Source organism: Phocoena sinus, chromosome X (assembly GCF_008692025.1).
Source record: "Phocoena sinus isolate mPhoSin1 chromosome X, mPhoSin1.pri, whole genome shotgun sequence".
Lineage (NCBI taxonomy): Eukaryota > Metazoa > Chordata > Mammalia > Artiodactyla > Phocoenidae > Phocoena > Phocoena sinus.
In genome coordinates this window covers 112,913,912-112,926,725 of record NC_045784.1, presented here as the reverse complement: position 1 = coordinate 112,926,725, position 12,814 = coordinate 112,913,912, and the positions used below count along the sequence as shown (strand labels likewise).

General features: G+C 45.3%; 1 protein-coding gene across 1 annotated transcript in view; it reads left to right on the top strand.

Annotated features, from left to right (window-relative positions):
• Window positions 1–12,136, top strand: part of HS6ST2 (heparan sulfate 6-O-sulfotransferase 2) — a 289,976-nt gene extending 277,840 nt beyond the window's left edge. Inside the window, exon 3 of the mRNA XM_032620657.1 lies at window positions 9,004–12,136. Within this exon, the coding sequence (XP_032476548.1) occupies window positions 9,004–9,889 (886 nt within the window). The 3' untranslated portion in view covers window positions 9,890–12,136. The remainder of the gene's footprint in view (window positions 1–9,003) is intronic.
• Window positions 12,137–12,814: the final 678 nt, after the last annotated feature.

Sequence of the window (12,814 nt, the reverse complement as noted above, 5' to 3'; positions counted from 1 at the left end):
CTTCAAAGTTGTCCCCTCTTCAAGTCCCACACTTCTTTTTTAAAAAAGTTTTTTAAAGGCCATGAGAATTCACTGTTCTTTTTAAAATTAATTAATTAATTTGTTTTGGCTGCGTTGGGTCTTCGTTGCTGCGTGCGGGCTTTCTCTAGCTGTGGCGAGCGGGGGCTACTCTTCATTGAGGTGCGCGGGCTTCTCATTGCCGTGGCTTCTTTTGTTGAGGAGCATGGGCTCTAGGTGCACGGGCTTCAGTAGTTGTGGCACACGGGCTCAGTAGTTGTGGCGCACGGGCTTGGTTGCTCTGCGGCATGTGGGATCTTCGGACCAGGGCTCGAACCCTTGTCCCCTGCACTGGCAGGTGGATTCTTAACCACTGCGCCACCAGGGAAGTCCCAAGTTCCACACTTCTTTTATGAGGCTGCTGCCACTGCTGATCACAGCATTTATGGGACTCCTCTTTGGGGACTGCTGGTATATGAGTCACACAAGAAAAACAGTTAAAATGGTACCCCCAGGGCTTGGGGGATCCAATCGCATCAGAGGCATATTTGCCTTTGAATCATTTAACTATACTTTGGTTTCATCTGTGTTCATATATTAATGTTGTTTGATCTGCAAGCCATCCTCCTTGCTTTGACCGAGTTGTTTACATGCAATGGGAGGACCCGTGCAGTTGGTTTAGACATCACTAACCAAGGAAGGAGACCAGACCTTCGGCATTAATGACCCAACGTTATGTACAGCCCCCCTCCCAAGTCTGCTTAGGACCACCAACCACAGTTCTTATTTCTGTACCACTCATCATTACTCCAAGAATAAGATGTGCAAAGGCTGAACTTTAAAAATAAAACACAGGGCTTCCCTGGTGGCGCAGTGGTTGAGAGTCCGCCTGCCGATGCAGGGGACACGGGTTCGTGTCCGGGAAGATCCCACATGCGGCTGGGCCCGTGAGCCATGGCCGCTGAGCCTGCGCATCCGGAGCCTGTGCTCCGCAACGGGAGAGGCCACAGCAGTGAGAGGCCTGCGTACCGCAAAAAAAATAAAAAAATAAAAATAAAAAAAAATAAAACACAAAACTAAGCTACAGGTATACCAAAATGTTCAGTCCTACTGATTTGGGCTAAGAATTTGTTTCCTTTCTTAAATTAACTTTTTATTGATCACTCCTATGACCTTAACTTGTACAGTTTTGCTGGTCTTCTTCCATAAAAAAATGACGTTAAGGGCTTCCCTGGTGGCACAGTGGTTGAGAGTCCGCCTGCCGATGCAGGGGACACGGGTTCGTGCCCCGGTCCGGGAAGATCCCACATGCCGCGGAGCGGCTGGGCCCGTGAGCCATGGCCGCTGAGCCTGTGCGTCCGGAGCCTGTGCTCCGCAATGGGAGAGGCCACAACAGTGAGAGGCCCGCGTAACGCTAAAAAAAAAAAAAAAAAAATGACGTTAATATTTATTTCCACTTTGAGTGGTGCAGGAAAAACCTGATTGTGGCCTTTTGTGAACCAGTGGCCTTAAAGGAAAGTAAATGTTTACAGCATAATCCTCATAACTTTGCTCAGGCCAAGGTCCCTGGGCTTTCCCTGGACAGCAATGCGCATCCTTAGACTTGTTTTGTCATGCTTTTTCCTCTTGGGGTCACTTGTCCATACTCTGGGCACTCCTGGGATCTCTGAGGGACTTTTGATATCTGAAGCCACATGCCTAGGACCGTGGTTCTCATACTCAAGCACACGTCCATCAGAATTTCCCAGAGGGCTTGTTAAAACAGATCGCTAGGCTCCAGCCCCTGAGTTTCTGCTTCAGTGGGTAGACCCAAGAATGTGAATTTCTAACAATTTATGAAGTGATACTGATGATGCTGCTTGATTCTGGGGCCACAATTTGAGAACCACTTCCTTAGCTTGTTCATAGGAGCAGAAATCCTGGGTTTGTGTCCCAGCAGTAAGATGGGAAGAATCCAGGTTCTAGAGTCAAAGAGAAACTGGTTCATGTCTGAGCATCCCTACTTTAACTTGTGACACTGGGTCAAATCATATCTGTTAGTCTCAGCTTCTTCATCCTCAAAATGGGAATGATAATATCTGATTCACAGTATTGTTGGGAGTTAATGTGTAAGTGCCAGGCACGAAGGCTCCCAGCTCCCGGCTATGCCGTTGGTGTAAGGAAATGCCTGCTCTCTGCAGTCAGATGCTTCCCCTTCTTGAGGGTTAGTGGGCTCTTCCAGGCACGGTTTATTGTGCCATCCTAGGTAATTAACCGACACAAAGACAGGAGCTACTAAAAATACAGGCCTTCAGCCCAGGAATATTCCTTGCAGTTAGGTTGATTCCCAAGAGCTACTTGCAATTTGTGACTTGTAGGCAAATCTTTGCCTCTCAGGGCCTTGATTTCTTCACCTGTAAAGTGAAGACTTTGATTTAGATAATTTGCCACCTCAAAGGTTTCTTCTTGCTCTGCCAAGTCTCGGATTCTGTGACTTAGAACTCAGGTACTTATTTCAGAATAATCTCTTTCAATGAAAATGAAAACTGTATGGTTCTTGTTTTTATCCATTCACTTACTCTTAATATCCTTAAACCTCCCAGCCTTCTTTAACATTGGGCTACTACACAGAAAGTCAGGGACAACTGCTAAATATAACTAGATCTCCTTCATAGCTAAAGCTCCTTAAAATGTTCCAGCACAGGTGTAAAATGGTATATCTGTTATTTAATACTGACATCTAGTGGTTTCTCCTTATCAAAGAAAATGATAGGCATTTTCCCATTAGCTCATGGTACGCTCTGCTGCTTCTGCTACAGCCATTCATTCAACAATCTTTTATTAATCACTTATTTTATGTCAAACATTGTGCCAGGCCCAGAGGAGCTCATGTTGATAAATGCTACTCAGTCCCTACCCTTCCAGAGCTCATAGTCCAATGGGTGAAGCCGACAAATCACTAGACTATCACAGCCCATGGTGATAAATGCTACAATAGGAGAATACCAGCACAGCTGGAACAGAGGAATACCAGGGCAGTTAACTCTGCCCAGGAAGGTCAGGGAAAGCGGAAGAGGCAATCTTTGGAGAGTTGAGTCTTGGAGGTTTCCAGGTAACGTACAAAGGACAGATCGAAGCCCTTCCAAAGAGTAGGCACTCCATATACAAAGGAAAAGGGCCTGTAGGATCTTTGCCTGGGACCAATTTGGAATATTAAGATTACATTTGCATACTTGGAATGTAGAGTATAGAGCAGGGTTTCTCAACCTTGGCACTACTGATAATTAGTCAATAGTCTGCATTGTAGGCTGTTTAGCAGCATCCCTAGACTCAACCCACTAGATGCCAGTAGCACCTGACCCCCAGTTGTGACAACCAAAATGTCTCCAGATATTTCCAAAGGTCCTAGAGTCAGGGAAGGGAAGTGGAGGGGGCGATGCAAAATTACTCATGGTTGGGAAAGACTTGTGTAGAGGGAGCTTGATAGAGATAAGGCTGGAGAGAAAGAAATGTTGTTGCCAGGTCCCACAGGGCTGTGTCTGGCATGTGGAAGAGCTTGAACCTCATGTCATAATTGATAGGGAGCCATTAAGAGGTCTTAACTAGGGAGTGGTAGGTCAGATGCGTGCCATATGGGGGTGTGGAATGGATGTGAGGCTGGAGACAAGGAGGTGGCCAGGACGCTGATGCAGTGATTGAGTAGAGACGTGATGAGTGCCTAACTCCAGGCAGTGGTAAAAGGATGGATTTGTGAGCTCTTAAGAACTAGAATCAGCAGGACTTAGGGAAAATTCAGACGTTGGAGGTAAGCGAGATAGAGAAGTCAAAGACGGCCTCCAGGTTTCTTGCTTGGACAGCTCTTTCTTCTTTGCTGTTTTTCCACAATTGCTTACCAATGACACATAAAAGTTGGCCTAGACTTGTAGAGGGTGGCAAACCTTTCACTGTGTCCTGCCTGTCGAGAAACCATGGGCATACAAAGGCACCAAACAATGGTCTTTAAATCGACTTGGGTAACTGAGGGGGTCAACTCGGGTAACTGAGGGGGAGTCATGACTGTAAAGCTGTGACACCCGGTCATCTTAATGAAATGACATGGTTGGTCACAAGATATTCCTGTCCAATCACTACTAACTGAAACAGGCTGAGTGTGATTTTTCTGTGGCTGAGCTTGGCTCACTCGTTTAAAATTAAATCAGACCATTCAGCAGCACCCTTCGGGTTTATGGCAACTCGAAGGGAGATTTCCAGCAGCTACCAAAGATCTGCTCTCACCTGCATCTTGTTCTGTTTTAATCAATGCCTGGATCCAGGCATTGCCAGAAGAAAATAAGAAGATATGGTGAAGATATTGGGCGATATGATCAGAATCCAGATGTGGGTTTTTTTGTTGTTTTGTTTTTTGCGGTACGCGGGCCTCTCACTGTTGTGGCCTCTCCTGTTGCGGAGCGCAGGCTCCGGACGCGCAGGCTCAGCGGCCATGGCTCACGGGCCCAGCCGCTTCGCGGCATGTGGGATCTTCCTGGACCGGGGCACGAACCCGTGTCCCCTGCATCGGCAGGCGGACTCTCAACCACTGCGCCACCAGGGAAGCCCCCAGATGCGTTTTGACAGGCTTAGACTTCCTCTACCAAGAAGAAGTTAAACAGGGCCACAAACAAACTGCATCGGTTCTGGACAAAGGAGATTGGGTTTCCAAATGGCCTGTGTGTAAAAGAATGCAAGAAGGTCGTTGACAGTGTGTCAGTGCTGTGGCGCGTCTGCCAGAAAGGCTGATGTGATATGAGGCCACGTGAAGAGAAATGGTGTCAAGAATGAGGGGGGAGATAGACTGTCCCTACTTGTTCCTTGTCAGTCTGTGCCTAGAGGGCATGTTCCAATAAAGCGGAATATATTCAGAGGCAAGCAAAAGGATAGTGAGGGGACCTGAAGCAGTTGAGAGAACAGTTGAAAACCATATTTAGCATGAAGAAAAGAAACCTCGGGGTACTGGAATGCTGTCTTCAAATACCTGAAGCCACACTTGTGGAATTAAAAACCGATCCTAAGTAAGTCCTCAAGGTCTGAAACTATCACGTTTTGCTGACAACTCCACATCTGAAGCCCAGATCCCTGTCTGAGGCTCTATTTGTCCATTCAGCCAGAGACCTGGGAGGCCTCCTTACCCCTCCTTCTCTCTCTCCCCATATTCATTTTGTCACTAAGTCTTGTTACTTTGACCTCCTAAATCTCTCTAGTTTGCTCCCTCTTCTTCTGTCTTGTTTTCTATAGTAACCTCAACTCATTTCCCCAATTCCACACACCATATACAGTGATCTTTCTAAAACGCAGACCTCATCATGTTACTCCCTTGCCTAAAACCCTTTAAAAAGGCCTCCCTGTTGCCTTCAGAAGTCTAATTCTTTTCTTTTTCCTTTTTGGCCATGCCACGTGGCTTGCGGGATCTTAGTTCCCTGACCAGGGATTGAACCCAGGCCCTCGGCAGTGAAAGCGTGGAGTCCTAACCACCGGACCACCAGGGAATTCCCAGAAATCTAACTTCTTTAATGTGGCATCTGAGGCCTTCCACGACCTGGTCCGTAATTACCTCTCCATCCTCCATTCCGGCCACTGGCTCGTAATTCCCAGTAAGATGTTTCCTGTGCCCTTCCTCCACACACAGTAGGCTAGTTTATGCCTCTGTACCTTTGCTCATGCTGACCTTTCTGCCTCATACTCCATTCTGCTTTTTGCCTCATCTAATTCTTCCTTGTTTTTCAAAATAAAGCTACAGAAACTCTTCCTCTATCATTAGACTAGGCTGAGCATCACTGCAAGGTGCTTTCTTTGTGCCTTGTCCCTGCTCCAGTCATTAATAGCACATTAGAACGGAATGCTCCGCTAGGGGCCCCGAGTCTTAGCCCTCTAGGCATCCCCAGGACCTCTCTCAGTGCCAGGCACACAGGTGCTTGAACAGAACTGAGCGCTGGAAGAGTGCCACCCATGTTTCTGTGCCTAGTTGCCTCTCCACTCACTGTGCCATTGGCTTGGGCTTTCATATCCTCAGTTGCTCTGGGTGGGGAGACGGCTTCTCTGACATTTCCCTGACAGCTCTTCACTCAGAATAATGAGCAGCCTCGATCCTTTGCCCAACAAAACCTTCCAGGGGTTATTCTCACCTGCCTTCTCACCTCCAATACACTATGCCATTTGGGAGGCCACTGGACAGTCTTGGAGACCCACCCTTCAGCGGATCTTCCTTTCCATCCAGGGGAACTTTTTCCAAGCAGCATCAAGTGTTTCCAGTTGAGGCAGTCTGGCACCCCGGGCCTATTTTCCCTGGAAGAAGGGGGCTGCTGGCAATCACTGACTCTCCAGAGCTATTGGCATCTGAGTGGAGGGCAGCTCTCATCACTAGCACGTGTGCGTGCACGCGTGTAGACGCCTCTAATTTCTCTGCTGCTGTGATAATCCCTACAGTGTGGAGACCGAGGCTGCGCACCTTGGACGGCTCTCCTCTCATAACGGCACTCGGAGACCTTCATCTGGGAGGAGTCGCGCATCCATAACATGAGAGCGTCTGTGAATGTCTGCCTCTGCCTTCCTGCGCTGCCTCTCTCTCTCTCCACATGGGAATGGTGCTTTGGTCCAGACACTAACCCTGCTGGTTGCGATCTCTGAAGGACAAGGGAGAGATTTTAGGTAGGAGAGCCGCAGGCTTGCACAGGGGTGCACTCTAGAATTTACCATAAGATGTCACTGTAGGCTTAAAGCAGTAGAACAGAGGACTGTCAGCTGAGCATGAAGGTGACTCCATCATGGGGGTTAAAGCACCCATTTATGATGCATGCCTGGAAAAGCTGGTTGAAAGACTAATCCAAATGTGTCACTGCACTTCATAAATTTCTTTTTTTTTTCCAAATAAGCAGACTAATTGCCACAAAGCTATGGCCTCAGGCCTAGCATAAAGGCTTGATAAATCCGTACTGAAGGAATGAATGAATGAATACCAAAGCTAGGAGTGGAAGGGCAGAGCCCATGGGAACAGCAGTCACCTTTGTTGGTCAAGGAGGCTACTGGGGAACAAAAGCTGCTACTCGTTAGCAGTGGGTCTCTACAGAGATGAATTTGAGTGGCACCAGCAAAGTCAGGTCCCAGGAAAAGCACTGAGAGAGGTGAAGGTCACCTTGGCCCCCTCTCCAGCCTCACTCCCCAATGCTTCTCCTGTGCCCCATGCTTGTTTATGCCAGAAAATCATAGAAGGTGATTTTTAAAATTTTCTATAATTTTTGCCAGACACTTAGATTCGCCAGAGTTTTTAATATAATGACGCATGGCCTTCCCAGTTCCAAACTCTTTCCCCCCTCTTCCCGAGATAGTTCATTAAAGAAGTAATTAAGGGAGTTACGGAGATTCTGCTTTGTGCCTGGTACAAAGCTGAAATGGACGAGATGAGAGTTGGAGAAGAATGCCTAAAGCCCCTGCCCTGGAAAACCTAGTTTAAGCAGAAATACAAACAACTGACTGCAATTCAGTATCAAAAGTGTTTTCACAAAGGTTCAAGTGTGGAAGTGACACTGAGGAAGAGGTGACGGCTGGCAGCAAGGGGTGGGATACATTTTCTCAGAGGAGAGATAGTACTTGGACTGGAACTCGAAGGATGCCTAGAATTTTTCAGTTAAAGAAGGAAGGTCACGCCAGAGGAAACACCACGCACAGAACAGGCACACGGGATATAGATCCCAAGGTGCCTTCGTTGCTCAAAGCCCAAGACTTAGGAGGAGAGTCTGCTCAGAGGATATCAGCCACCAGACTCAGAGAACCACCATCCCTCAGATGGGAATGAATAAACTTCAGAGAAGCTGCAAGCCATTCCCCAGGTTTCTTTTCAGAAACTAAATGTTAATATTCAGCGTTTATTTTTGTCTTCCTTCCACGATAGGCCAGCTCATCCACGACCTCGTCCTTTATCCACTGAACCTGAGTGGAAGCTCATTTATTATGAAAGCACAACTGCTGAGTTGCTTTTCCCCGATCACATTATAAGCTGGGATGCTTCTGGGGTGTGTGTGTGCGGGGGGTGAGGGTGGGTGTGCACGTGTGTGCGTGCACCTGCTATGTATGGGTGTGTGTGGGTGTGTGGTTTCGATGTTTCCTAGTCTGCTATTTGAGCAAAGAACTTGGTCAGTTTGCAGCTTTAAATTGAAGACAGCCACACAGCAAAGCCTCCACACATGCTGACATCAGGGTGTCCTTTCTGTGGGTAAAGAAAAGGGGCATTTTGGAGCTGATAGAGTTAACTTGCCTCTGCTGGGAATATTAGCACGTGAGCAAAGGCTGAAACCAAGGTAGTAGCTTATATATGTGCCATTGGCAGCTACCATGTCTATTTCAGTCAGTGACTAACCACAATGTCCATTTCTGGAGGCCCCCCGGCTGCGCTGCGTATCTCCACATTCCACTGCCATCACGTAGGAGCCCTGATGTTATGACAACAGCCAGAATCAAAAGCATCATATCACACACTCTTTCAATGAGGTTTTGTTCTTTAATAAGATATCCCGATTAGGCTAGATATTAGAAAAATGCTTTTGTGTATTTAGTAAGAAAGATTAGAACTTGAGCTCACTTGTCAACCTCGTATCACTTCAGTGAAATCACGTGTTTCCACTGAGTCTCCGTTTCACGATCAGTTAATGGGGGTTTGGGGGTGGGGAGTATGAAATAAATGAGGTCATTGGGAGGACTTTGTCATTGGTTGGAGAGAGAGAAAAGCAGGGAAAGGAGGGGAGGGGAGGGGAGTTTCCGCGGATGTAGTGCTTTAGCTGCAGTACCAGCGAATTGGGTGAAAAATGAGCTCTCTGGACAGGCTAGTGGGACTCAGAGAGGGGACGATAGCACAGTTCACAGGACAACTGCCACCAGATCGCCATCATTTCCCTTTTGCCTTCCTTCCTGACCAGTGAACATCACATATGCCATGCACCTCCCGGACTCCACTTATGTCACCCGAATCCCTGACTGTTGGCCTTTGTGCTTTGTCCATAGGAACTTCCACTACATCACCATCCTCCGTGACCCAGTGTCCCGGTACCTGAGTGAGTGGAGGCATGTCCAGAGAGGGGCGACATGGAAAGCGTCCCTACACGTCTGCGATGGAAGGCCCCCAACCTCCGAAGAGCTGCCCAGCTGCTACACTGGAGACGACTGGTCTGGCTGCCCCCTGAAAGAGTTCATGGACTGTCCCTATAACCTAGCCAACAACCGCCAGGTGCGCATGCTTTCTGACCTGACCCTCGTCGGCTGCTACAACCTGTCGGTCATGCCCGAAAAGCAGAGGAACAAGGTCCTCCTGGAAAGCGCCAAATCGAATCTGAAGCACATGGCGTTCTTCGGCCTCACCGAGTTTCAGCGGAAGACCCAGTATCTGTTTGAGAAAACCTTCAACATGAACTTTATTTCGCCGTTTACCCAATATAACACCACTAGGGCCTCTAGCGTAGAGATCAATGAGGAAATCCAAAAGCGTATTGAGGGACTGAATTTTCTGGATATGGAATTGTACAGCTATGCAAAGGATCTCTTTTTGCAAAGGTATCAGTTTATGAGGCAGAAAGAGCATCAGGAAGCTAGGCGGAAGCGTCAGGAACAACGCAAATTTCTGAAGGGAAGGTTCCTTCAGACCCATTTCCAGAGCCAGAGTCAGGGCCAGAGCCAGAATCCGAGTCAGAATCCGAGTCAGACCCCAAACCTAAATGCCAATCAGAATGTGACTCAGAATCTGATTCAGAATCTGACTCAGAGCTCGGGCCAGAATCCGAGCCCAAAGGAGAATCGGGAAAGCCAGAAGCAGAGCCCTGGCCAAGAGCAGAGCGATGGCAACACCAGCAATGGCACCCATGACTACATAGGCAGTGTAGAGAAATGGCGCTAAATGGCTCCCAAAGGCTTTTGCACACTTCTCCCAAAGCGCCAGTCAAAATAGGGCAAGTCTTCAAACATGAGAGTGTCCAAACACATCCTGCTTCCTTAAGTTTGGAAGTTACAAAAGTTAAGATGTTGCCTTTACAGTTGCCTTTCAATTCAGTGTTCTACTGTGCGTGGGTAAAACAAATTTCAATATGTAATTAAATTGTCTTTTTTTTCTTTTTTGTTCGTGGGGAATTTATAAAATCCAAAAGGCAAACCAGACTCATCAGAAATTGCTGTTTAGATATTTTCAGAAGTTCTTAAATTAGTCATAGAGACAAAATGAAAACATAAAATGTGGCCGTTTAACTTATAGCTAAGAAATGGACTTTACATTATTCATGATACACTGTTGAAACCCGGTCTTGGAAGCAAACATTTTTTTCCAGGGGTAAGCATGAATATAACACAAAAGAAACTAAAATTAAACACGAAACTGTTCATTTTCTTCTGATTTTAACAAGGAATCTATTTTAAAAGAATAAGAACTGATGGTAGAGTTTACCAAACTGTAGAAAATGAAAAACTTCTCTCCCAAACGTGGGTAGTTTTATGTAAAAATATTGGCTTTCGAGTAGAACGGGACTCATATCTTGTTATTTCAGAGATGTTTAAAATTTTAAACTTTTTCTGCCTTCTACTATTTAAAGGTTTTAAACAGTGTGTATCTCATATTAAATAAAACACTTTTTCCAAATGGAGTACCAATGCAAAGATCTAATTTCCAGATGATTTCTGGGCACTGTAATTTCAACAATTCTGGACTCTTTTTGGCACTGCTTCTCATTCATTTTAAAGCTTCTCCGAGTTGTGCTCATTCCAGACTAACCCGTTTTAGAATCTTTCTTCATCATCTAAATGGTGTGTTGCTGAATTCATTGTGATAATATAATCCTGAATTAAAGTCGGGACTTTCTTTCTGTAGAATTGTCTTATCAATGTTTGTGTAGTGAGGTCCTTATCAAGAAACTCTTGAACAGGATAATGTGTCTTAAAATATTGCTCAAGTTATTATTCTTGATCAGATAGAATTAAACCTGAATGTGAATGAATTGTTATTTACTTTTTGTGCATTTTTATTGTAATGTTTCCAGTTGGGCTGGCTATTTTCTAGCCCATTAGTTCTTTTCCGTGTTGACAGAGTATAGACAATTACAAGAGAAAAAACAAGGGTAGAAGAAGCACTAGGATAGTCAGCATTATTCAGTAACACCAAAAGCTTTACCTCCATACTTTGGGTGAACCGTGTACCAGGTTTTGTTTTGAGAAAACAAAAGGCAGGAGTGTTCTGCATTGAGGTTAAACATCAGAAGCATATGGATTGAAGAAAGTGATTTGGTATTGGAAGTCTGTGCAGAAATACTTTTAGGGTATCAACTGCGACTTGCGCAGGGCACAAAGAAGGATGTAACCCACCGTGCAAGCAGGCATCCTGATTCTGGGCAGTTTCCGTTTTACGGGTTTTGCTATCCTTTCGTAAGGACTTATGCTAAGCCCCTGGCTGTCAGTCAAAAAGGCAACTGGAAGTGGCATTTATGTTTTCACGAGGGACATGCTTAGAAGTGTGACCATAAAGTCACATCTTGTACAATCTGCTCATTTGCATGATCTAGTTTCATCTGTAATAATAAGGCCACAAGCTGGACAAGAAGCTGAGTACTTGGTTAAAAAATAAATGTTCTTGACTCTGCACTTGTATCAGTAGATCTAAATTTTGTTTTGTCCGACAGTATCGCAGTCCTGGGGATCTGAGAACTGGAGAACTGAAAGGAAAAAAATTTTCAAAATCCAAAACATCTTGAAGTCAAACTGTTTTAGAGTGAAACTATTTTGTGTACTCTGTGTTTTTAAACTAATGATTCTGTAGATCACTGTGGTATTTCAATTTTGTTTTGTTTTGATTGATATTGTTTGCTCTTAAAACTGATAGGTACTGCTGGAAAGCAGGTTGAAGCCCGAGCCAGTGGAAAAGCTTGTTACAGAAAAAATATTTTGTGTTATTGCTGTGGTGTGCATGGTTTGCAGAGATTAAGTGCATCTTCTCTGTCTATACTGATTTATTGTATATAGGGGACGTTATAAATATACATTTTGGTCACCATCATGTAAATCCCATGATTTTGACTGTAAACATCTTTCCAGTGGTGTAGCTTTACAAACCATTCACTGATTTTTTGTGTAATTTAACAATAGATATGAAATAAACTTTAAATTACAGGCTCTGAGTAATTTCGTGATTTCAAGGTTTGCAGCCACTAGACATTATGACATCACAGAGAGAATTTTCTTTTCTCAAGGAGTTTCTTTTTGTCCTCTCAGCCACCAGGTATGGAAATGAGATGAGCCATTCTAATCTAGCACACCCAAATGGCCTTAATTTTGGGTGCTTCCTTCTGGGAGTCCGCAGTGTGTCCTCCTTTGAATAAAACAAAGCTGGCAATGAAAGACAAAGTTGAGTGTGCGTTTTAGTCAGCTTGGGCTGCTATAACAAAATACCATAAACTGGGTGGCTTATCAACAACAGAAACTTATTTCCTACAGTTCTGGAGGCTGAAAGTCTGAGCTCAGGTGGCCAGTATGGTCGGGTTCTGATGAGGGCCCTCTTCTCAGTTGCAGAAGTCTGTCTTCTTGCTGTGTCCTCATATCACAGAAAGTAGCTAGCTAACTCTCTGGCTTTTTCTTATAAGGGCACTAATCCCATTCATGAGGGCTCTGCCCTCATGACCTAATCACCTCCCAAAGACCACACCTCCACATACCATCACACTGGGATTAGAGTTTCAACATATGAATTTCGTGGAGACAAACATTCAGTCCATTATGCTATGCAAATGAAATATGTGAGTGTTTTAATTTAAAAATTATTAAAGGAGATACTCGCACATCTAAG